Consider the following 26,897-nt stretch of genomic DNA (forward strand, 5'->3'; position numbering starts at 1 on the left):
ACAGTTATTAAGAAAATAATGATCGATAATATAATTTTACTATTTTGCCCCTCTTAATTGTGCCTTGTTGTTAGTTTCAGTATTGATGGATGACCAATACCAAAACGCCATTTATATTTTTAATGGTGTACTCTTACACTCTGTTTGAATGGTGGTTTGTCATAGTTTCATAATGTATGGTACAGTATGATATGGTATGGTACAGTACTATATTTGGATAGACTGTATCGTTCATTACTATTTAATAATAATTTTTTTTTGTTTGATTTGGTTTGTGGGTAAAAATTATAACATATTAAGGTTGTTAATAATATGAGGTAAAGGGTAAAATAGGAATAGAAAATATTATATGAGGACATAGTTAGAAAAATAAATAAGAAAACCATGCAAAACCACCAAATCGGTGGTTCAAAAAATTGGCCTATTTCATGGTTCCCAAACCATGAAATGTTACCATACCATACCACAGAAAACCACCATCCAAATCATATCATACCACAGAAAACCACCATTCAAATAACCTGGTACTCCTCTTTGCAATATTTTTCAAAAATGTTAATAACAAGGAGTAAGCAATTACACCAAGGGTATAATGGAAAAAAATTGTCTTATCTTGATAAGTAAAAAAGGACAAGTAAGATGAGACACCAAATTAAAAAATTTGAGACAGATAAAATGAGACGGAGGGAGTAAAAGCTAAAAAAAAAAAGAAAGGATAATGGTAGATTTTACGAAAGATACGTGAATATAAGAATTCTTTTATAGCACTCAATTGTCAAATCATCACAAAGTTAAAAACTAATAACCTTAAGGCAAAATAGCTCGGTAGACCCTTGTACTTGGTTTGTTTTATAAAGTGGATACTTCTACTTTGACCTTTGTCATATGAGCCCCTCAATTCAATAAAACTCAACATTTTAAACCCCTCTGACGGTGTGTGTAACACAACTGCCCCACTCAAATAAGGTAATATAAGCATGCGGTACAAGAAAATACTGAAATACTGTCTGCACTGAACTGAGTTTATCTGCATGTAGTATCTGAAAATACTTAACTAAGAAAATCCAAAGAACTAACACTGAAAATTTGAAATGTATCGAATAGTCGGACAAACCTCTAATACTACTACTAGAGAGTCGCTGGGACATACCTCCAGTTGACTCGAACTGCCTGACATAACTGAATAAGCTAATCTGTAAAGTTAAAAATTTGAATAATTGGGTCCCCAAACTATGAGGACTTACCAACTGATGGGATGTGGATAGAGATACTCACGGTCAATCACATTGCTGGAACTGAGCACGTGAACCTACATTATGAGACAATGTAGCACATAGACATATATGTGGATCAGTACTTTTTGGAATGTACTGAGCATGTGGGGGTAAATACATAAGTAGAAATAATATCTCAATGTAATCAAAATTCATAAAATATACATGCTAAATGTAGATGACTCACATAAGCTGGAATATTTGAAAAAAACTTAAAGAAATCATAACCATGATTAGCAAAACATACTGCATTAATCTAGTGAGTCATAACATATAGTTTTGAAAACTGTACTTTTACTCTTCTGCTAGTGAAATAAGTAAGACTGAAGTCAAGTTCGTTTTCAAACCATTTAAGCTAAGTGTAAAAGGGCTCACCTTTGTATCTGTAAACTAAAAACTGAAATCTCATAGCTAATGACTTATGCAAAACAATATCTGATTAAGATCGTGAGCCTTTACACTTAGTTTCTAAAAGCTTTTCTGTTGTTCTTTTCTATTACAATTATTCTGTTATGTAGAGAATTCTTTTAAAAACTGTTCTGTAAAGCTTTGCTATTAGGAAGATTATTCTAACCGGCATACACTATGTGAGCTATCATAGTGTCCAACGACTAGTTCTCTTATTGGAAAACCTCAAGTTGGGGAGAGGTGTCATACTCTTACCAAGGAGTATAACTTAATCTAAGTGATCACAATCTATATCTATATCCATATACAAATGGAATATAATCTGAATCTGTACCTACGTTAGCTCGTAGTTCTGGAAAAGTAGGATGCGCTAAACCCATACTTCCTGCTCGGTACTAAATACTACTCCCTTTACTCTGTATGCTCATTCTGTAGAACCATCCACTTTAAAACTAGCATAAGGGTTTACAATGAAAACTAGTTATGCATTTATTTACTTAAAACTGTAATCAAAACTGTGATCATAACTGTAATCAAAACTGTAAAGTGGATTCCATATCTTAACTGAGGATCAAAAGATCAAATATTTTCTAAAAAAACTGAATGTAAACTAATCATGGGATGCTTAAAGGCATCTTCTTGAAATATCAATACTTATACTTAGGGCTTAGAACCTGTGATCAAACTCATGTCAAATTATCATAAAGTCATGCTAAATAATCAAAATCTTTAAATTGTTGCATAATTCTAGTCAAGATAGTGAAATTTAATTTTCAATGTATATAAAATCATCTTATACACATAAACATGCAAAAGTAGAGAGTCAATTCAATATTTAACCACTCGAAACATTAATATCTTCAAATAATGATAATTGGGTATGAATCCTAAACTGTAAATCATATAAATTCTTATAAATTCAACTTTGAAAACTAGTTTTTTGGGCACAAGAATGAAAGAGGATCTTTGTTCATAACCCTAAATACCTTGCTTGATGAATTGAATGTAAAAGCTTGAACCTTTGACTCTCTAATGGTCTTCTTGAAGCTTCTTCTTGAAGTTATTAAACCCGAAACTTTGGATTATAAGCTTTCTTGGAGTAAGAGTTATGGGATTGTTCTTGATTCTTGGAGCTAGGATTTTGTTCTTGGAGAAGAAAAAGATGAATAATGAAGCATCTTCGCTATTTGGGGCTAAAATTATGTGTTTTGGGTGAATTTGGGTGAGGGTAAATGACTCAAATGCCCCCATAACCTGTCATTTAACACACAAAAATTGGGTATCGATGTGATTAGCGATGCGTCGTATCGTCTACATCGACGTGGTGCGGCGATATCGCATCGAGGTTCTATTTTGGCCAACCAAACAAGCCCCAATCCTTCTTAAAAAATTTTAAAACTCACCTCGGAGGTACTATGAACTACCCTGATCATGAAACAACTTAGAAATTGGCATTCCAAGATCGGATAAATTGAGAATAAAGTCATCAAAGTTTAAAGGCCAAAAGTGAGACTAAGTCTTCAACACTTAATTAAAATTTCAGGTCCTAAGTCTCTAATGTGCCTCTTTTGAGCTGAATTAAACTAGAAAGAATACGGGGTATTATATGATTGGGAGGGATATAGGTGGGGTGAGGTCTAGTGCGTTGGGGGTGGAGGGTGGCTGGTGTGTTGGGGGTGAGGGTGGCTGGTACAAAAGAAGGTGGTGTTGGGGACGGGTCTGGGGGACTGAGTGGGGGTGTTGGACGGCGTAGGGTGTTGGACGGAAGTAAGGGTGAGGTGGGGGGTTCTGGACGCGAGGAAGGGGGTGGGGCAGGGGCGATGGATGGGGGGTGGGGGTGGGTTGAGAGGTGCTGGACGAAAGTGGGGTGGGGGTGTGAAGGGGGTGCTGGATGGGGAAAGGGGTTAGGGAGGGGCCTTTTTTATTTTTCTTTTAAATTTATTATCTTTTAATTTTTAAAAATATTTAAAATTTTTAAAATTGTAGTTGGGGGGACTTTTTTTTAAAAATTATTTTAATATAAAATTGATCAAAAAATGACTCTCACTTGCACCCAAGACGCGTGCCTGCACGCGTTTCATCCTACTCAGCCCTTTTAATGCCACATAGGTCTATTCAACGTTCAAAGGGTTTAAAATGTTGACTTTTATTAAGTTGAGAGGTTCAGATGACAAAGGTCTACGTAGAAGTATCCACTTTACAATACAGACTAAGTACAAGGGTCCACCGAGCTATTTTGGCTAACCTTAAAGCTTACTAATCTCTTTATGATTAGGGGTGTTCATGGATCAGTTTTGATCGGTTAGCGGTTAAAATCATAACCAAAACTAATTTAGTCGATTTTTGAATTTCTAAAACCAAACCAGACCACACAAAAAAATAACCTTCGGTTTGGTTCGATTTTTAAATTTTTTCGATTATTGACTAGCCTACTCCAACCATTTCTGGAATAAACTCCTTTTTTTATCCCATAGAAAAGAGTATCACATTGAACAATTTTTCATGAAATATTTGTATAGTGATGGACAAATGACACTATAAACTTTTAAAAATCAGAACAAACACATTAAACAAAACCAACATTGAGATGAAAAGCATCAGCTTTGTATTGTAGGCACTAAGATTATCCAACAACATACAAACACATATATGTACATTGTAAAATATAGCTTTGTATTCTTTGTATTCTGTTGCAGTGTACTGCAAGAAGAGACAAAGTTGAGCGAATTTGAGTTATCTGTCTACTTTATAGACTAGTTAGGTGAGCTAATCATATAGGAAAATAAATAAACAAGGAGACATAAAACTACCATTTGAACCAGGGACCATGGTAACTACTAACTAGTTTGAAAGATTCTTTGTTTATGTGACCGAAGATGAAGTAGCATATGGATTATAGTTTCAGTCATCATTCACGCCATCTCTCTTGGATTATTCACAAACCATACATAAAAGTTCACAAACCATACATCATTCATTCTATTCCTCTGCACAGCTGCACCATTGCTGGCTAAAGTTCCATCCCATGAAACTTTAAAATTTATTATAGAATAGAATCAGATTTAATCACCGAAAACATCCCACAAAAATGAAGAGAAAACTACACTACGAAAGCGAGTGCTAATGAGATATAGAGGGTTAAGAAACTAAACAAGAAAATATTGCAATATCTGAGCTAGCCGAGACTCTAAAAAATATGGCACAAATATAATCAGCAGGAAGAAAGTGAAACACTTGCAGTTGCATGGACCATCAACGCAAAACAAATGAGAGGAAAAAACTTAAAAGAAATTTTTGCTTTTCCTTGTGAGATGAAAAATTAAAAAGAATTTTTTTTATCGTTTGCTTTTTATGAAGAACAACAGAAGCTAATGCGGTGCTGTCTTTCAACGAAGAACAAAAGAAACAACAGTTGATGTACTACGTATTGTGAAAGTTGAAGTAGAAAAAGTGAGGTAGGGACCGTAGAGTTAACTTATTAGTAATAGTAGGTAGAGTTGGACTTGGGTTTGGGGCTTTGGGCAATTGGTCTAAAGTATTGGTTGGGCTTGACATAAATTAAAATTTAGTTTAAGATTAAATTTAATAAAATATTTATATTTTATTTATAAATTATATATAAATAATTATAATATACATATATACAAAATTTATTGGTTCGATTTGATTATTTTCATGATTTTTTTTCAATAAAATCATAACCAAATAACCTCTCTATCTCACCTCTGAGGTAGTGGTATCTTGAATTGGTTATCAGAAATAACCTCTCTATCTCACCTCTGAGGTAGTGGTATGGACTGTGTATAATTACCCTTCCAAAAATCTAAATCCTACTTTGTAAGAATATACTAAATATGTTGTTGTATAATATTAGACAACACATTTACCATTCTGTTACTTAAAATGTGTGTTTATGACCCTTTTATCTAGGAATTATGTTTTAGATTATATTTAAAACTATATTACTGCGCTAAGTATGAAACAGTAATATAAGGTCAACATAATATATTGAGTAATTAAGTGATGGAGCTATTAATAATAGTGATACATTTGTGAATATTAAGCAAAATGATTAAAAAAAATAACATTCCAACTAACCAAAAGTTAAATATACCTAATCAGATATCACAAGAATTAAAACTAATATTTAACAATAATTGAGGGACCAAAGTTGTTATAAGCAGTTTATAATGAGTTAATTAATTAGTGTTCTTGTATTTTAATTCATTTCCTAAGTGCAGCTTCAAAATCTTCATCAAAGCTTGCTTCACATTATTGCAGTTGACTAGATCAAGTATCTTAGGGTGTGTTTGGTGGGTAGAAAATATTTTTTAATTTTTTTTTTATATTTAATTGATCAAAATATTTTTAAAAATATCTTCTCTGAAAAAATATTTCCTTAAAAATAAAGAAAATAAATTCCTTAACTTCTCTAACTCCTCTTCACTCATTCAATGCTCCAATCCAGACCCTTGACCATCCCACTCCTGCCACTTCACTCTCCATACGTTCCACTATGAAAAAAAAAAAATTAGAGTTGATTTTTTGAAATATCGTAGATTTTTTCAAAATAGTCCAATATAATCACGTGATATCTTGTAGAAATATGTGAAGTAGAAGATAAAATTATTAAGATTTTTTTGTAGATGTATTTTTTTAAAAATCTAGAATTATTTATTGACAAGTATAAATACGAGCAAGCTTGTACATTTGCAGGTAACCCAGTCGGACCCAATCAATCCAATTCAAAGCAACTCGAAAAGTTTTCTTCTCTAACAAAGTTTTTCCTTCTGACTTTCTTTTCTTTAGTTGAATCTTTCGATTTTAGTTAAGGATCTTGGGCTTGCAGAAGATCTCCTCAATTATACTTTTCTTCTGTTGTTCTCTACATCCAACTCTATAATATTTTGTTATTGGAATAATACATAACCAGACCCCTGAACTTTTTGAGTTTTTTCGTATTGACACCTCAATTCGGTCATATACCTATTGAACCATTTAGTTATTCACAAAGTGTGCTAATTAAAAATAATTACTGATGTGACAAAAAATATAAAATGCGTGTAATACACATGCAAATAATATGATAAAGTGGTAAATCAAATAAAGACATGTGACATTTTAACTTAAAATAAGCAGAAAAATAATTTTTTTAATATAATTAAATCTAAATCCAAAAAAAAAAAAAGAAAACCCCTCATTAATACATCCCACTTCCACTGCAGCCTATAATCCCTACCCCCTCCTCCCTTCCAAACACCCCCTTTTCGGTCGTTTGAGCAGGAAAAAAAGAAAAAATAAATTATTTTATGTATCTTTTTCTTCACTTATCTCTAGACTTTATTTCTTTTCTTTCCATCATTAAAACACTTCTTTCATTTTTTTTTTTTGCTTCTTTTAATTTTTCTCTCACTTCTCAAACACAACTTTTAGTGAGAAAAAAAGAAAAGATCTCACCTTCACTCCTCAATTTCTCCGTCAAAACAATACCCAACAATAATTAGAGAAAAATTTGAGTATGTATTTTACAATTGCTACAACTATAATAGTACTCTAATATTAGATCAACAAAGGTGAATGATTTTCATATTATAGCGGATGGTGTTGAATATTTTTCTGATGGAATTTATTGTTATTTATGAAATTCGAATTTAAATTTACATTGAAGAAGTCATTGTTGAAAAAATAATGAATTTTGAATTTTAAAAAATCAGTAATAGGTTATTGAAGAACCAATCAAAAGAAGTCATTGATTAGATTTTGTTGTATACAGTAAACATCGTTAATTCTCTAACTGAAGGTATAGAATGTTATGTTTAAGGATTTACAGAAGAGGAAGACGATAGAGGCATGGCAAGGATACAATGGAGAAGATGATAGCTCATCTTTTTTTCTTTTTTTTTTTTATTCCGTCTATTTATTTTTTCTTGATTGATTGTGTTTTTTTTTGTTTAAATTTTTGGATTAATTATGATTTAGTTTATTGCACATGTCATGTCATGCCAACAATTATGTTTACTTGACACATTTTATAAAGGACTTTGGGGGTTCAATAGATACATGACTTAATTGAGGTGTCAATACGGAAAAATTTAAAAAGTTCAAGGTCTGGTTATGTATTTTGCCTTTGTTATTTTACATGAAGTACTCGTGAGATTATATTCTTTTACTTATTCATCAAACACTAAAAAATAAATGAGAAAATTACTTTTAACATTTTCCTTCATACCAAACACACCCTTAATAGAAAAAAAAAAAGAAGGAAAAATTCAAATTTGAGTATTTTCTCTTCTTGTTAATTAATTATGTTGGCAATAATGATTGAAATGAAGGTTAGGTGTGCTTTTTTTTCCTTCTTAGGGGCCACAAATGAAACCGTCCAAAAATGTGGGGTGGATTTGGATGAAGAAAAAGTAAAAGTGCATAGAAGTGGGGCAATCTAAAAAAATTGATTTTATGTCCATCACAAATATTATTTTATTTATAATAAATCAATAAAAGTGACTTAATAAAGTTATTAATATGATTTCCGATGTTCACTTATAATATATGCACTAACAAAAATAAACTTCGAAAGATCTCTTGTATATCATGCATGAGTGGAGGCTAGAATATCTAAAGATAATTTATTCAAATATTATTTGTCAAAAAGTTGCACAGCAAATATATGATCAAAATTATTATTTAAGTATATAAAATAAAATTCACTTTATTAGTGAAAATGTATATATTATTATTATTATTTTAATTTCTCACTCGATGTTTGATATTTATATTGAAGTTCGATTAATTCAGAGCGTGTATTACAAGGCCTATTTTGAGATTGATGCTCCCAACAGAATTTTCTCTATACTCATGACTCAAATTAAAGATTTCTAATTGAAAGTGGAGGAGTTTCACCACTAACATCAAAATCATATTATTATTATTATTATTATTATTATTATTATTATTATTATTATTATTAGAAAAAAGAGTTACAAATATATCTAAATTTTGATAAAATTTGTTGTAACAAACCTCAATTTTGTGAGAATCCTATGACCCTCTTGACTATTTATTATCATATTTTTGTGGTATATATTTATCTAACTGAACTACTTCAGATCCTTACACACCAGTGAACGTGTATTCACACAATGATTCAACTAGGTAAATATATGTCATGAAGACATGATAATAAATAATCAAGGAGGTCACAGAACCCCCATAAAATTAAAACAAGTTATAATAAATTCGTCAAATTTTGATATATTTCAAACCTTATTATTATTATTACTCCTATTATTATGGGATTCATAAATTCTTTATAAAAAATTCTGACAAAGTTGACATATCATCTGAGGAATAATAAATGGACTTGAATCCCAATGCTCATAGTACATAGCCCTTGTCCTTCTTAGGGTCCACTTTCCAAAAAGAAATTATCTCCCCCACTAATACTAGTATGTCATAAAGTTTATAATCATCTATCCACTTCTCACCCAACCAAATCTACAAAGTCTCCTCTCTTAATAAACAAATAAGTAAAAAAATAAATAAATAATTTTAACCTATAAACAAATGATCCTCCTAAAAATAGAAATTATTTCTTTTTCATGAGTCGTTTGGTTCGAAGACAAGTTACGCAGAAATTAATTACATTAAAATTAGTTATTTTGATATTATTTTTATTGATTATTTGATTTATTATATTAAAAATAATATTAAGACATTACTAATTTAAAAAGATACCCTTCATAAATTTCAGCAAGATCCTTCATAGAATTTTTTTCCTTTTTTTCGAAAAATTATTTCACTTTAGTGAAAAAAAAGTGAAAACATGCTTCGTTTGACCATGAATTTTTCAACTCCAACTCCGAAAAATTATTTGAAAAATTGAAAACAAGTTTTATTTGTTTTCACTTTTTTTCACTCATTCTCTTCTCATAAAATTTCAAAAATAACTTTAATTTATATTCACAGTCAAACACAACTCCAATTTTATCTTCAACTAACTCCAACACCGAAAAAAAATAATTTTCATGGCCAAACCGGCCTAAGTAAAATAGAAGAGAATTAAAGAAGGGGATGAATACATTCAGACATTTAATTTCACAATAAGCATAATCATTATTTCTAATTCCTACTCCCTTTTAACAAAGTGTTATTTGGTTCACAACAAAATCCCAAATAAAACTCTCTAATAATTTACTTGACTCGATAATCTCAATGGAATCAACCTTATTTACCATTCTAGCACATTGTCCTTTATGAAATTAAGTTGGTTCACAACATTATCCTTTCGAGACAATACATTTATGCCTTTTAATTTTAACTTGATTTTAGATTACATCTATGACCTTCAACTTTAAATATACACATGAAGTAGACATTGAAACTTGTATAAAATTAAATAATGTGGCATCTTACGTAGCCAATTTTTGTCCTACACGGAGTCCTACGTATATTATGTCACATAAGACGTAAACGTCTATTTGTTTAACTTTATACAAATTTAAGTGTTTATTTATGCACGCTCAATGATTTGAGATCAAGTTAAACAACAGGTTTATGTATTATACTTTTTTTTTTTTTCATTTTTTTTAGATATAAATATGATATAATTGTAGTATTAGGTAAGGAGGGAGTACTACCAAGCCCTTGAAGAAAAATAAAATATTTTACGACTGTATTCTTAGTGTAAAAAATATTTATTAATTACTAAAAGAAAAGATTGAAAGAAACTAATGAGACAAAGTGAAAGGTTTTATTTGCATGTGATTATCTGCCTAAATTTGGTGGATCATTCAAACCCTCAAGTAAAGATTCATCCTTTTTTTTTTTTTATCAACAAGAAGATTTAATTTATCTCTCATGTCCCTTTTGACAATTTTGTAGAACAAGCCAATTCTCATTCAATCAAATTGCTTTTCAAACAGCCAACAATTTTTTTTTTTTAAAACCAAACTCTAGAACCAACAGGGTTGTGGTAAGTATATTAACTAAACAAAAGACCTCAAGTCAGGATTTTCACGAAAGAAGTTCAAAATTTGAAGAAAACTAATTGAAGGACAGTTTGACATCTATTATAGATACATAAAATATAAGTTTAATGATATATAAATAGTATAATTTTCCGCTAAAATCAGTTCGATGAAATCCATGTCAAAAAGGTTGATTCCGCCCCGATATTCAAGTTTTGAATATGAAGTCGAGATTGTTAAGAACTTTTACCCTCCAATATGAATTTTTCTTACACAAATCTAGATTTAGTCATGGTTGTATCTCAATATAGATTCTCCGACGTGAATCATGATTAATGTGAGACGATTTTCCAACACAATTTCACTTTCAATCAGGCTTCCGCTGTGAATTCAAATGAAATCAAACTTGTACTCTCTTGTGTGGGACTACTTTTTAGCATGAATTCAAATTTAATCGAGCTTTTATTCCCCTTGGACGTTGGCAAATTTAAATTTACATAAAATTGTACGATTTGCTCTTCACGGATTGATTTTAATCTTTTCCTTTTAAATACGTTGATGTTTAATTTTGTCTAATCAGACATAGTATTTTTAAAACTAAGGGCCACTTGGTCATGGATTTTTTTTTTTTTGGGAAAATTTTTTCGTACTTGAAAATTATGGTGTTTGACCATGAAAATTTGGAAAACAATTTCGGAATTAAATTCTGAAAAGGGAAAACAATTTCCACTTCCATTATTATTACTACATATAACCACAATCTTTAAATTTTTACACAAACCCCTCTTATTAACTAAATTCCGTATTTTTTTTTCAAAAAGACCAAATTCAATAAAATAATTAATTCAAGTGAAAATAATTGAGAATTTTCATCAATAAATTTAAGAATATATAAAATATATTTATATCTATCAATCATATTTATCAAAATATACTTTTTCTCTATTCAATCGATTATGGTTAGATAAACTTATTTAGCTCGTACTTGTGATATTTTTATTCAAATTTTAGACGAATAACAATCACAATAATTTAGTTCGTTGTTAATTATTTTATCAATTGAAAACATATAAATTATTTTCTCAACATTTGGTTGTATGTTAGTAGGTAAATTAGTAGTTGGGTGATTTTGATAATTTTTAAAAGTTGAGGGCATAAAATTATATTTAAAAAAGATTTTTCAAAAGTTTTAGAAAAAGAATTTCAAAAAGATATGACCAAACACAACTCAACTCCAACTCCGAAAAAAAATAATTTTCATGGTCATACGACTACTAAAAGTCACATTTGAACATAACTGAAATATTATGATATAAAATTATAGGTTTATGCCCCACCTTCATCATCGAACAGAAGTTCAAATTTAGTCGAGCTCTAATACAAATAATAAAAATTAAAGACTTCTTTTTTATCATAAACGTGGTGTTTGAACTAGTTTTAGCATATCTCGACTAAATTCACGGAATATGTGTTACTTTTCATCAATAACAAATATCAGATAACTTTGTGCACAAAATCAAGAACTTCTTTTTGTCATAAGAGTGGTGTTTGGACTAGTTTTAGCATATCACGATTAAATTCACGAAATATTTGTTACCTTCCATCAGCAATAAATACTAGATATCTTGTGTGTTATCTTCCATCAGTAATAAATACTAGATAATTTTATGCACAAAATCAAAAACATCTTTTTTGTCAGTGGTATCCGAACTAACTTTAGCATACTTCGACTATATTCACGGAATATGTGTCACCTTCCACGAGCAACAAATACCATACAACTTTTTTCACAAAATCAAAGACTTTCTTCTTCTCATTGCCCTTTTGCATGAGAGAGAGAGAGAGAGTTGAGAAACAAAGCTATAAATGCTAGTTGATTTCTTGTGGTATCATTTCACCTTCACATCACCCTCTTAACTTCTCCTCTTTATATAATACAACTAACTACACACAATACAAATATATAGTCATTTATTAGTTAGTATTTATAATATATTAGCTGTATTTTTTACCTAAAGTTTCTTATATAGTTCTCTAAATCTTCTTTGGAAAAGTAAAACAAAAAAAAAATAATTATGGAGTTTTACACATATCTAAGTGGTGGTTTTCCTCGTTACACAATTGTGTCATCATTTTGTATGAGGGATTTGATTGATAGAGCTAAAGATCTCTTCATATTTGCTGTGTCTTCTATTATTGGCAATGTGTTCTCTGCTATTTTCACATTTTTCTTTGCATTAGGTGAGTATATGTGTGTGTATATATATATATTACATCATTGTTTAGTTCCAATATTCTTTGATTGTGTATTAGATTCTTATCTCTTGGTCGTAGATTTTGGATCAAAGTTAAAAACTTGTGTTTGGCTATCGACTTTGGATCAAATTTTGAACTGTCTTCTGAGGTAGCCTTAGCGTAACTAGTAAAGTTGTTATCATCTGATCAGAAGGTTAGTTGTTTGAGTCGTGGAAATAGTCTCTTCCAGAAATATAGCGTAACTGGTAGAGTTGTTGTCATGTGATCAGGAGGTCAGTTGTTCGAGTCTTGGAAATAGTCTCTTACAGAAATATAGCGTAACTGGTAGAGTTGTTGTCACGTGACCAGGAGGTTAGTTGTTCGAGTGGTGGAAATAGTCTCATAGAGAAATATATCGTAACTGGTAAAGTTGTTATCATGTAATCAGGAGGTTAGTTGTTTGAGTCGTGGAAATAATCTCTTGTAGAAATGCAGACAGGATAAGGTTGTGTACAGCGTACCATTGTGGTTCGGTCCTTCATTGGACTTTAGGCATAGCGGGAGCTTAATACACGGAGGTGCTTTTTTTTTTTTTTTAATTTTAAAAATTTGTCTTCAAAAGATTTTCAAGTAGATGGTTTTTGAGAGAAATTTCATTTTTACTCAAAAAAAAGTTCAATTTTTTTTATTTTGAGTAAAATACATGTCCAAATACGACTTCAAGTTCCAAGAATCACAATTTCAAAAACTTGAGTTTTTGAAATTTTAACTTCAAAATCTATGGTCAAATGGGTGCGAAATTTTGTGTATGCATTTTGATAAGATAGAGTCTTCACCTTGTATTTAGGGTAATGACATTATTGAGTTCGAGTCAATTCGGAAGCGGATTCAGGATTTTAGCTTTATGAGTTTAATCTTTACAGTTTTATCATTGAACTCGTTCTATATTTAAAGTTATGGGTTCATATCTACTACTATTTTGTTGAATTTAGGTTGTAATTTGATTTGGCACATGTTTAAGAAAGAAAGAAAAAACTTTTAGAACTTGTGGGGTTTACTATTTGTGTGGCTATAAAAAACATTCATGTACGAGATATATAAAGGTGTTGTAATTTTTTTTTATTTTTTTTGGATGGACTAATAAGGAAATAATCCAAACAAAGTGAAATGGAGAGAGTAGTATTTTTGGCGTTTTGAGGATAGGTTATAAGGGTCACCGATTGCTACTAAGAACTTAGCAGAACTTTTCCAAATGTGAGTTAAAAAACCACTATATAATTATTAATTAACTAAAAAATTATTTTATGTATCAATCCTTACATCTCCCTTTGTCTGCGTCTAGAGTTTCTTGTTCGTGGTGTTTTGGTGATGTCTATGATTTCGAATAGATAGTTTATAGTATTATCTTATGGTTGTCTTATTTTCTGTATTAGCCAGCAGTGTGTTATTTTTTTTTGTTGTGTGCTTTTGGGTTTTTTATTTTGTTATCTGTTTTGAGTCGGGGATCTATCAGAAATAGCCTCTCTACTTTGCCTGAGGTAGTGGTATGGTTTGCGTATGCATTACCCTCTCCAGACCCCACTATGTGGGATTACACTGGGTATTTTGTTGTTGTTGTTGTTGTAATCCTTACATCTCCGACAACTGGTTGTTGTAACAGTCGAACCAGTATCTCGAAGGCTCGCTCTGCCCTTGCAGATATGTGATTGAAAGGAAACAGATTCTTAAAGTTTGCATAAAAAGTAGAGAGTCTCATTTTCTATTAATGGAATGAAATGGTGATTTGTAGATTCGCGGTTGTTTGTGTTTCAGCAGATGATAATGTTGAGATGTGCTAGTTTTTGGTTGGAATGTGAAGGTAATACCTATAATGGAATTGTTTTTTTTTTTTGCAGTGGGCACCTTATTAGGAGCATTGACAGGAGCTTTGATAGGTCAAGAGACGGAAAGTGGATTTATTAGAGGTGCCGCGGTTGGAGCCATTTCTGGTGCTGTTTTCTCTCTTGAGGTCTTCGAGTCATCTCTGTTACTATGGCAATCCGATGAATCCAGAATTGAATGTGTTCTTTACTTGGTAAGCAACATAGCATGTTTTCATCACTGATACTTTTGGAAGTTTAGCTTTGTAATTTTGTAACTTCTGCATTCATATACCATTATATCGACAAGTATTTTAAGTCAAATTTACTAACAGCGTAAAGAATCTTTACACCATCACGTAATTTAACCTGTCATAGCATGTCATATACCTTTAGGTATATGGTTAATGATGGATCTTTTGAACTGTACAGATTGATGTAATAGCCAGCCTATTAAGTGGTAGACTTGTTCGTGAGCGGATTGGTCCAGCGATGCTTAGTGCTGTGCAAAGTCAGGTATCGTGTAACATAACTGTGCTAGCCATTTGGAATTCCGACAGCGATTTAAAACTCACCTTCATTTGCTGACTCTTTCTTCTTGTTGATCAGATGGGAGCTGTTGAAACTGCGTATGAAGAAGTGCCTAACATTTTCGATACAGGTGGGGCAAAAGGTTTGCCTGGACATTTTGTGGAGAAGATTGCCAAGGTTGTAATCAGCAACGACAACAATGTGGATGATACAGGGGAGAGAGTCTCCTGTTCAGTCTGCTTACAGGTAGACAAACTACGCTTAACAACATTGATTCGCTATTTCTCTTTCCGTTTGTATTACTTAAGATTCTGATCGATTGTGTGTTGTTACTACTGATGTACTATCCAGGATTTTCAACTGGAGGAAACTGTTAGATGTTTGCCACAATGTCATCACATGTTTCACCTTCTGTGCATCGATACATGGTTACTCAGACATGGCTCTTGTCCATTGTGCAGACGAGATCTATAAGTGATTGTACTCGGTATATAATTATAAGGTTATATAATTTCTTCATACTTGAAGGTAATGGTTTCCCTCTGTGTTCATCATCACATACAATATATCCAGGAAACCTGTGTAATTAGTATGGTCATTGTAGTCGATTACCATCTTGTAGAAAGAATTTTGAGCTGTTATAGTGCTCACTACTTTCACTAAGTAGTATTTTTGTATCAGCGCGCTCATGTTTTGTGCACACTGTCATGTAAGGATCGGTTTACTCTATCTAATTACTTACAGAACAAAAGAGTTTTCTGGTGAAACTGTTCATTTTAGATGGATTTGTTTGTTGTTGAACTGTTGTTTTGGATGACCATAATCATCGAGCCATTCAGTCTGGACATGGAATTTTATCAATGCTCTATAAAGCTGATGATGTTTAGTTTCTGCACAAAATCGCTACATCATTCCTGAAGCCATCGCATGTGTTCTTGATGTTGTACTGCTTGCAAGAAAGATGTTGCGCGTGGTAGTCATTGTTTCATTTTACGTAGCCATGGTTACTATGTCTCTTGATTTCTGCTATGAAAGTAGTTGGATATCTTGGGGCTGCAAGTTTGTCTCTCTAGTTAAACTTTGTTGGTCATTTCTAGTTTAAAACATTTAGTTGAGAAGCTTCAACTAGATCTTTGTTTGGTAGAGCAAATGTATGGTAAAGGAATATAGTAGAGCTGTTAGTTCAAAGATCTTCCTTTTAAGTAAAGGAATAAAGAGAGTCAATTGCATGACTTCTTCTTTTCAGAGGCGGAGCCCCGATTTCTGTTGATGGGTTCAAAATTTGAAAAAAAACTCACCAAAGGAGGATTCGACATCTACAACATATACATAAAAATTATTTTAATCATGTATTAATAATATAATTTTTCGTCGAAGAGAGTTCATTTGAACCCCGTTTACTAGGCTGGCTCCGCCTCTACTTTTTGATTGTTTGATCACACTCGAAATTATGTATCTACTTATCTTAAAGGGCATCGTTAACCAAGTTCTAGTATAGCGCATTAAATGTGTTATTCCTCTTAGTTTTGTATTCTATTTCGGTTACCTTTGAACTTTGAGTTATCATTTAGGTTTTGGATAAATGTTTGTTTTATTTTTTTTATTAAATATTATTAATTTCTTAATACATAAATGACTTATAATAATTAATTAAGAGTGATATAATAAAATTATAGTTGAAGCAGACATATCGACATCCAGTCTGCTTTAGCTGCTCAACTGTCTCTTATATGGGAGCACTTAAAAAAAATTCACAAGCATTTATTATAATAATTTTACCATGTCACTTCTAATTAGTAGAATAGAAGAAAAAATATGTATAAATTACAATAATTAAAAGGGAAAAGGATAAAAACGGCACTTCAAATTAAACTATTTTCATGAAAATGATCATGGAATTTAAATTTCACTTTTTAGCCATTTCAATTTATTGGTTTGTTCTATACTGTTTCTACACACCTTCTATACAGGTTTTATACAAATCTTATACATATAAATATTCTATACGAAAATTATACAATTTTGATACATAATTTATATAATAACTGTACATTTTTTTTATACATTTTTAAATAAATAAATATATTTTTTAAACTTTTTATATATATATATATATATATATATATATATATATATATATATATATATTGTACATATACATATTTGACAGAACTATACAATTTCTATACATATATCTTATATAAATTCATATTCTATTTAATAATTATATCGTTTTTATATAATTTAATTATTGTTTCTAAATAATAAAAAAAAAACAGAATATTTGATCAATTTTAAAATTTATAGCAAAAAAAATTAAAATATTTTTAAAAGGGCCGAATTGCCCAAGTTGAATATTGTATCAGTATTGTATATATATATTGTATCAGTATTGTATATGGACTGTATATAGACTACGTGAATTAAAATGACCCAAATTGGGAAAGATTAAAAAATGACCATAAAATGGTACTCCCTCCGTCCCAAATTATGTGTCATCATTTCCTTTTTAATCCGTCCCAAAATAAGTGTCGTCTTTCCTTATTTGGAAACTTTTTAAAGACACAATTACCCTTTTACTCTTATTGGTCCCACTTAATTAAAAAAAAAAAGATATTGACACATTTTTTGATAAAGGATAATTTGGTAAACTTTACCAAGTCTTCCCTTATTTCTTAAACTCGTGCCTGGTCAAATGGCGACACATAAAATGGAACGGAGGGAGTATTTGTTTAGCCGACTGGACATTATTTGTCCAAATGCCAAACTTGGGCTGTAATTGAGATATTATTTTTTAAAAAGGCCAGAGTGTCCTTTCCCCTAATTAAAAACTTAAATAATTTTTAAAAAATATAATTGACTATCAATGCCATAAAAGTTTGAACAACTTAAAATATTGTCATACAAATTTTATCAATTTAAATATAGTAATATATGCCTAACTTAGAATTTTTCAACAAACAAATGAAGATTTTATTTAAGGGGAAAGGACAGAAATGACACTTCAAATTAAACTATTACCATGAAAATGACCGTGAAATTTAAATTCCACTTTCTAGCCGTTTCAATTTACTGGCTTGTTCTATACCGGTTCTACACACATTCTATACAGTTTCTATACAAATCATATACATATAAATATTTTATACGAAAATTATATAATTTTGATACACAGTTTATACAATAATTATACATTTTTTTTACACGTTTTATAGAATAATTATATAATTTTCATATACTTTCTATATATTTTATACATATACATATTTGCTAAACCTATATAATTTCTATACATATATCTTATATAGATACATATTCTATTTAACAATTATATCATTTTAATATAATTTAATTATTATTTCTAAACAATACAAAATAGCAGAATATTTGATTAGTTAAAAAATTTATAACAAAAAAAATTGAAATATTTTTAAAAGGGCCGAATTGCCCCAGTTGAATACTGTATCAGTATTATATATAAACTGTATATGAATTACATAAGCCAAAATGACCAAAATTAAGAAATGGCTATAAAGCGAAAATAGTATATCCAACTGGCCACTTTTTAAAAAATTTTCAAACTTGAACTATTTATTTTAAAAAGTGCTATAGAGTGTCCTTTTTCCTTTATTTAAATCATAGAATTATACATAACGTGAAATTTTTAAGGATCAACATTGAGCCGTACATAACACAGCGTAAGCGGACTAGTCTAGTTCTGTGGCGGTATGGTTCATCGGCGCAAGGGTTTTATTCAAACCCTCTTCGTCAAAAACTTGCGGTAAGTTCAAAGTTATTTTTCACTAATATATAATATATGTTGAGTCCCTTGGCTTTGGCTTCTTCATGTATATATGTAGATGTCTAATATGAATCATCATCATCAACAACTTGTCTCTGTTCGTCTCATGTGACACAAATTTTGTCAAAATAATCACTTTGTAAAATGGAGTATTCATCTGATACAATCTAAGACAAGTTGAGGTGTCTAAGAACTCAACAATCTTGAGCCACTGTAGATAAAGTCATTTTGTTTAGAACGAGATCACTTCCCACCTCGAGGCCTACCTGGATCCACTTCTGGAAAATGCCAGCGAAAAATGTAGACTAGGTAGATTACAGATTTCAACATGGATACTCTAGAAATCCATGTTGCTCAAACTCTCCGGTTGTCACGCCCGTGTCTAATCCTCCAAAAATGAACGGTTTTTGAAGGATAAGACATGCAACCGACAACATCTTTGAAGAGTCTGAGCGACATAGCCAGTAGCAATATAAACCAGAAAAATCAACATTGGTACATACTAGTGTTCACCAAGCCAGAGAAAAAGAAGTGTCAAAAGTTCAACATTCAAGAATCAATCTCCAAAACACAAGCAAAATACTTGTTTGCTGTCCTATAACATCCACCATTGGTACTGTCTTTCTAATTTTGAGATATCGACGATGACAACCAAGTACAATGAGAATACTACGATACGAGGAAAAATGGAAAAAGAAAACAAAAAAGGCAGTGGAATAATCCTTCATTCGTGAGGCTTCAGTTTTACACCATTTACAAGATGAAACTAAAGAATCAAAGGGTGTGTGTACGCGAAGAATATGAACTAAAGCAGACACGTTCATACTCGAGAAAGAATCTCTACAGTAAATTCTTTCGTTCTTCTTTTGCTGCTCGAAAACTAAACAAGGCACCTGTTCCGTGTTAAATATAACATTGTACATCAAAAGAATAAATTAGTGCAGCACCTTCTATCGTGTTTTGAATCTCTCACGAGGGAGTTTTGAGGACACAACGGAGTATACAATAGAGTAAAAAGTTTTAAGTGGTACCGAGTTGAGTGGCACAGGGAGCCAAACTTTTTGCTGCAAAGTTCATACCACCTCCTCTCAGAGATAAAGTGGGGCCTCTCAACGAGCTTGCCCTACTTACAAGATTTGAATCTAGAAACACAACGATGACTGAGATATCGTCGTGAAAATGCCTCCTAACACCACGATCAATCTTCTTCAGATCAGAATACCTCATCTCCCTTTTCTTTGCTGCTTCTTGTAATGCAGTTTTTACAAGCCTCCGAGCGCTTCCCTGAAGGTTGGAAAATTAGGAACGTGTCATTGCTATCAATAAGCACAAAAGAACTAAACACATTAATATGTCTCCCTTATCACAATTTTTTCTTTTTTTCATTCAGAGTTGCCTCAAATACCTTTCATGCCAGAAAAGCAACACAATTAAGCCTAAAATTACACATTCCAAACAAGAAATTGGCAGGGAAGTGAAGTAGTCATTCATCCATTCTAACGACATACCCAGTGGAGTCTGGCGAGGGTAGAGCGTAAAAAGACCTTACCCTTACCTCAAAGTTAGAGAGGTTGTTCCCATTAGGCCCTTGGCTCAAGGAAAAAGGTCCAAAGCTGTCTTGAAAAGAAGTAACGGAAGTACAAGAAATAACAGATAGTAACACAAGAGAAACTACAAGTCAATATGATAATCGAGGTACAAGGAACAACAGATAGTTAACAGAAATCGAAGGACAAGAAACAACAAGAGCAATACTATGACTATTAATATGAACGGACAAGAAGACAACAAACTGCTGCCTACTAACCTTCTATCCTAATCCGTATCCCTCACACCCTCCTATCTAAGGTCCCTCATCCATTCTAATATAGGAACAATTTTGTTCAAAATTCTTATTTTCGTATTACTACACAAAAAATCTTTTTTCATCAGTTAATTTGGTATATTCTTTTATGGACTTGCACTACTAAAACTCTTTCTTCCTCCTGCAACCACTTCCCATGTTTCCTAATAAAATGTAAGGAGAGTAGGCATTTCCCAAAGGCACTGATATGATGACTCTCTCAATTACACGTGTTTTAGGGAGTTGAACGTCCATGTGTCCGCCAGAATGCCTCCTTGGTTCGGGACGAAGCCAAGTCGATACATATGATAGGCGAAGGCTACCCACCCTTGGATATTTTTATACTAGTAACAATATCCAATAGCAATGGACTAGTAACAAGCTACATTTTTACCCCAAAGGAGAATAGAAAGAACGAAAAACAAAGAATTGAAGTACTCAAGCAACATATATTTTTGCCTTTCATAAACTACAAATAAGGGATCTAGAAGTGTTAATCTGTTCTTCATAAAATGTGGACATTCCTGAAACTACTTGAGCTCTTTACACGAGTTTGCTAATAAGTGAGAATACCAGGAGTCATCAACGATATCGGTACGATATTGAGGACAATAAATATATTCCTCAATGCATTTGATCTACTATCACCAAGAAACAAAAGAAGAACATCACAACTTGCTAGAATAACACATGAAACATGCTTTTGGAAAGAGATAAAAAGAAGATAAGTTTAACCAAACATTTCATTTACCCACGATATTTAAAACTTTCAATGTCCACCACCTAATAGCCTATTCGGCCAAGCTTCTAATATCAGTTTATTTTGAAAAATGCTTTTTAAAAAGGTACTTTTGGTGAGGAGTAATTTGTGTTAGACTAATACATTTAAAGAAACACTTTTGAGCAACACAATTAGGTCTCATTTGACCATGAGAAATATTCACTTTTTCCCGGAAACTTTTTTCACTTTATTCAAAGAATGATGCTTGGCCATAAAAACTCCCACCTGTATTTCGAAAAGTGAAAACAAGTCTCAACCTATTTCCAATTTATCCATGGCCAAACATAACTCCAACTTCAAAAAATTTTGGTATTCATGGACAAACGCCAAGCTTTCTAAAAGTGCTTCTAAGTGTATTTTTCTCAAATGGGCTTTTAGAGAAAAGCTACTTCCGCTACTCACAAAAGCACTTATTTTCTCCCAAAAAATTGGTCAAACAAGTCCCTTTATAACAATAAGTACTTTTTAGAAAAAATAAACACTTCGGAAATCCCAAAAGCTTGGCCAAAAAGGCTATAAAACCAGCAATACAATTCTATTAGAGTTAATTTGCAGTTTTAAACTTCATACGCGCAATAGAAATATAAATAAAATGGAAAGGGAAAAAAAGGTATCCTATAGTCAAAGATCTTACGCTTCGGGGGCTATTTTGTACTATATCAATTGCTTCTTGATTGCTAAGATGTTCCCAAAGACCATCAGAAGCTAATATGAGAAATTGATCATGTGGTTCTAGTTCTTGAACAGTAATTGATGGATCAGAGCTCAATATGGGCCTTTCAAAAGGTTCACGCAACCGAAACTTTGCATACAATGGCTCCCTGTTGTATTCAGGCTTTTTAAGGTATATATCACCAATAGATCTTGAAATCTGCAAGATGAATTTAAGATTAAAACTCATATAAATAGCTCGGTGCCAGAAAACAAGTAAATTCATTTCAATATTGAGCCAAATCCTTGTGATTACATAAAGAAGGATTTAACAAAAATAAGAATATTACATATCTAACTCCTACGACAAAAAATGACCAAATAGGTATCAAGGGTGACATCAACATCTGTCGCAGATAATAATGAGGACGACAAAATATTGCGATCAATGAATTGAAACAAAGTATTTCATGCACATAGTGCAACTACAATTTAAATTCAAACCCCACGGAAGATACAAAGATGGCCTTCCCTTTGACCTTTCTGGTCTTTCGAACCATTACTGTAATAAGTGATTCGTTTTAACGATTGACACATGGCTGCTTGAAGTTGAAACATGCACCGATAATTGGGTGATAAATTTAGTGAAGTTCCTGTTGTTCTTATCTCACAATAAACTCCTTTTTTTGTCTTCCCGTGCATCTTCAACGGATATTTGGTTTGTATTTTCTGTCTTTTTCTTTTTGATAAGACTGTCCGTCTTAAATTTCCTTTTTTTGAAATATTGCAATAACATATAAGGTCAGTATTTGAACTTATATACCATGGGGTTCGTGGAATTTCAACCGAGTGGTTTGGGAGAAATCTCTCCTAGCTATGCAGATAGACAGATTCCTTTCCCACTGTCAACAGAGAGCATAGGTTAAGCCAGTCTCGTCATTCACATAATTCTGGATTTACTGATTGATAACATGAGTTCATATCCAGCATAAGAAATGAGGTAAGAAATTGTTAAGTTGGTACTCCACCTTTTGATGGTTTAATAAGCATTATTTTCCATTATCATGAATTAATGTGCAATATATAGAGTCTAGTTGCAATTAAATGAAAATATAAAAGAACAAAGATGATTGTTCGCTCCACTGGAATTGCAAATACTTTACTAGAAACGGGACAAAAAACTGGTGGCGAGCAATAGATCAACCAATAACTTGAGTCATTGCAAACCACAAAAAAAAGTTTAAAATATCAGCAAATAAAGGGAACGAAGGAAAGCTTTTAGTTTCTTCGGGTTCAAGGAATCTAAAACGCCCATCTTAGTCAAAAGCCAGCTTAGGATAGGAGACCCGGCTCATAAATACCTTCCATATATAAAATAATGTGATAGGATGCAGACAAAAGAGTGCAATAATTGTCTTTGTATTCATTGCTAAGACTAGAGGATAGACGACACACTAGCAACTGCATAGAGCGACCAATGAGTAACAACCTAATCCGTCGGCTATATTTAGACACTAAAGATGATACTAACACGAGATATAAGGTACTCTATCCATAAATCACGAAACACGAGATATACCTGAATCAGACCCTTTACACGCCATACGTTATGCTTCAAAACCACTATTTGCGGGTCATCTGGATGCATTGAATGCAACTCCTGTCTGACAGCTTCGAAACAGGCGTTATGCTCAGCTGAAAGCTGGATGGCAAGAACCTCCCCTGTAGCCCTCACAAGCCTTCCCAAAACAGCTCGGGAATCACCAAGGTTAGCAATATACAGGATACCATTGCAGATCACTGCTACCAGACAGCAAGATCCCACAGCAGCCATCTGCGGTTTCATTGGCCATTGCTTTGCAACCACAGAAAAGAATCCGTCTTCTGTAGCTTGAAATGCTTTCCGTATTACATCTGCAGACATAGAATTTTGTTCGGCTGCAAACCCTACAGGATAAAAGTTATCGACTAATTAATTCAAACTACAAGTTTAAATGGAAAATAATCTAATATAGGGTAGTAGATATTTTAAATTCCAACAAGAATACACCCTTGCATTTTTCCTATTAAAAAAATACTGAACAACATGTAACTAGCTTAACAACACTATTTGGAACTACAAACAAATTGATGCAATTTGATACTTGGCAAATGAGTACTTTGGTCAATAAAATAGGCGTAGTATGCTTACTCTTGAGATGCTGAAAGAGGTGATCATTGATATACCGTGATGTCTCAGGTCCACCATGACCATCATATATCCCAGCAAACGTTCCATAGGGTCCCGAATCAAGCAAGCTCAACGAACCCGACTCGATCTGGCTTTGATCCTCCAACAAATTATTGGCCTGTACAACTGCCATTGAGAACTCACCAATCAAGTGTTGACCACTGTCCTTATACCAAAAAAGTCCATCTTGCCGTCCAGCTGCATCCGAACCAGCATGTACAGAATGATCCGACGATGGCAGCCAACAGGCCTTCAGGAAATTTATCACTTTTGATAACATCCCTCATTTCATTTCACCTCTGCCTACCTCCAGTGGCTCAACACCCAACAATAAGGATGCAATAACGGCCTAACTAAAACCCTGATTATGTTATAATACTCCTTATCCTGCAAACAAAAAAACAAGCATATAACAAGTAATTCAGCTATACAACTACTTCACGAATCATAAAACTGCAGAAAGATCATAGCTTTAACTAAGTAAACCACACATGCCAAAATAAACTAATATGCTATCTTTTTTTCTGGTCAGTTACTGAATCAGTGCACAGACAAAACTAAGTAAACCACACATGCCAAAATGAACTAAATATCATTAAAACAACACCCAAATCCTTAAAGAACACAAATCACATGAAGTTAACAGCCAAAACTAAGCAAAACCCACATTACAAAATGAACAAAGCAACACTAAAACAACATTCAAATCCCATTAAGTTCACAGCTTACTGCTGAAAATATAGAAACAAGAATACTTTGATGGTGTGATTAAGCCTTAATATGCCAAAACTAAGCAAAACCCACATGCCAAAATGAACAAAACAACATTAAAACAACACCCAAATCACATAAAGTTCACAACTTCAACAATACCTACTGAAAAAATATAGAGACAACAAAACTTTGATGGTGTGATTAGGCCTTAATATGCCAAAACTAAGCAAAACCCACATGCCAACATGAACAAAACAACACTAAAACAACACCCAAATCACAAAGAGTTCACAACTTTCAAGAATACCTGCTGAAAAAAATATAGAAACAACAAAACTTTGATGGTGTGATTAGGCCTTAATATGCCAAAACTAAGCAAACCCCAAATGCCACACAACACCCAAATCACATAAAGTTTACAACTTCAACAATACCTACTGAAAATATGGAAACAAGAACACTTTGATGGTGTAATTAGGCCTTAGTATGTCAAAACTAAGAAAATTCACATGCCAAAATGAACAAAACAACATTAAAACAACACCGAAATCACATAAAGTTCACAACTTCAACAATACCTGCCAAAAAATATTGAAACAAGAAGACTTAGATGGAGTGATTAAGCCCTAATTTGCTATCCTTTTTTCTAGTCATAATCAGTGCACAGCCAAAACTAAGTAAACCCCACATGCCAAAATGAACAAAACAACATTAAAACAACACCCAAATCACAAAAAAAAAAATCATTAAAACAACACCCAAATTCTGAAAGAACACAAATAACATAAAGTGCACAGCCAAAACTAAGCAAACCCCACATGCCAAAATGAGTAAAACAACATTAAGCCAACATCCAAGTCACCTAAAACTTTACAACTTGTAACAATACCTGCTAAAAAATATTGAAACAAGAACTTTGTTGGTATGATTAGGCACTTAATATGCTATCCTTTTTTCCTTTTTCTGGTCAGTTACTGAATCCCTTCCAGTGATAATGACTAAGATCAGAATAAAACTTAACAATCCATGTGGCTCTGAAAGTGTTAGATCTATAGATCCATCAAAGCAGCCCCTTTTGTATAACCATATATTACTATACACAGTAAAGATTTGTGTCTTTTTTTTTTTTTTTCAGTTCTTCTTTCCTTTTTCACTTTCTTTCTTTTCTTGTTTTACTTGTAAAAAGGAAAGGGAAATTTAAAAAAAAAAATTAAAGAAATAGATAAGTATAATAATGAAGAAAAAGGGTGAGTGAGAGTTCCTTTTATCTTGTGTTTGATTAAACCAACTGAAAGATTTCTCTCTCACACACTCTTGTGTTAAAACAGTGGAAAAAAACCAACAACATTATTAAATGGAAAAATACTGAGAAATATATTTAAATTTTGATGAAATTATGTCTTGACTTTGTGAGAGATCTATGACCTTCTTGACTATTTATTATCGTATTTTTATAATAGATATTTGTTCAGCTAGACTGCTTCAGATCTTTTACGTGCCAAGTGTGCTTGAATTCGCGCAGTGGTTCAGTTTTGTAAATATATGCTATAGAATTACGATAATAAATAATCGAGGGGAGGTCATAGGACCTCTGAAAATTTGA

General features: G+C 32.1%; 2 protein-coding genes across 3 annotated transcripts; one reads left to right on the plus strand and one right to left on the minus strand.

The window, feature by feature from the left end:
* Positions 1-12,549: 12,549 nt before the first annotated feature.
* On the plus strand, positions 12,550-16,040 carry LOC107868213 (NEP1-interacting protein-like 1). The gene is made up of 5 exons (XM_016714836.2): positions 12,550-12,889; positions 14,779-14,957; positions 15,175-15,258; positions 15,352-15,519; positions 15,625-16,040. Exons 1-5 carry the CDS (start codon positions 12,724-12,726, stop codon positions 15,745-15,747), a joined length of 720 nt encoding a protein of 239 aa, XP_016570322.1. The 5' UTR covers positions 12,550-12,723; the 3' UTR covers positions 15,748-16,040.
* A 3,742-nt stretch (positions 16,041-19,782) lies between these two features.
* On the minus strand, positions 19,783-26,641 carry LOC107868212 (probable protein phosphatase 2C 60). 2 transcript variants are annotated; one of them, XM_016714835.2, is made up of 5 exons: positions 26,184-26,641; positions 24,542-24,967; positions 23,930-24,297; positions 22,334-22,570; positions 19,783-20,359 (listed from the first exon to the last, which is right to left on the minus strand). In XM_016714835.2, exons 2-5 carry the CDS (start codon positions 24,858-24,860, stop codon positions 20,096-20,098), a joined length of 1,188 nt encoding a protein of 395 aa, XP_016570321.1. In that variant the 5' UTR covers positions 24,861-24,967; positions 26,184-26,641; the 3' UTR covers positions 19,783-20,095. The 2 variants fall into 2 exon arrangements, with proteins under 2 accessions (XP_016570321.1, XP_047266722.1); XM_047410766.1 differs by lacking the exon at positions 26,184-26,641 and adding an exon at positions 25,873-25,935.
* Between the last annotated feature and the right edge of the window lie 256 nt (positions 26,642-26,897).

The sequence above is a fragment of the Capsicum annuum genome, chromosome 4 (genome assembly GCF_002878395.1).
Source record: "Capsicum annuum cultivar UCD-10X-F1 chromosome 4, UCD10Xv1.1, whole genome shotgun sequence".
Classification (NCBI taxonomy): Eukaryota; Viridiplantae; Streptophyta; class Magnoliopsida; order Solanales; family Solanaceae; genus Capsicum; species Capsicum annuum.

Bases quoted from the DNA above. Each gene is read 5' to 3' on its own strand.
- LOC107868213 (XM_016714836.2), top strand. From the start codon at position 12,724: ATGGAGTTTTACACATATCTAAGTGGTGGTTTTCCTCGTTACACAATT. The intron at 14,958-15,174 runs GTAAGCAACATA...TGAACTGTACAG, and splicing joins TTGAATGTGTTCTTTACTTG to ATTGATGTAATAGCCAGCCT. The intron at 15,259-15,351 runs GTATCGTGTAAC...CTTGTTGATCAG, and splicing joins TTAGTGCTGTGCAAAGTCAG to ATGGGAGCTGTTGAAACTGC.
- LOC107868212 (XM_016714835.2), bottom strand. From the start codon at position 24,860: ATGTTATCAAAAGTGATAAATTTCCTGAAGGCCTGTTGGCTGCCATCG. The intron at 22,571-23,929 runs GTATATCTCGTG...TTCATCTTGCAG, and splicing joins GTGTAAAGGGTCTGATTCAG to ATTTCAAGATCTATTGGTGA. The intron at 20,360-22,333 runs GTAAGATCTTTG...TCCAACCTTCAG, and splicing joins TACAAAATAGCCCCCGAAGC to GGAAGCGCTCGGAGGCTTGT.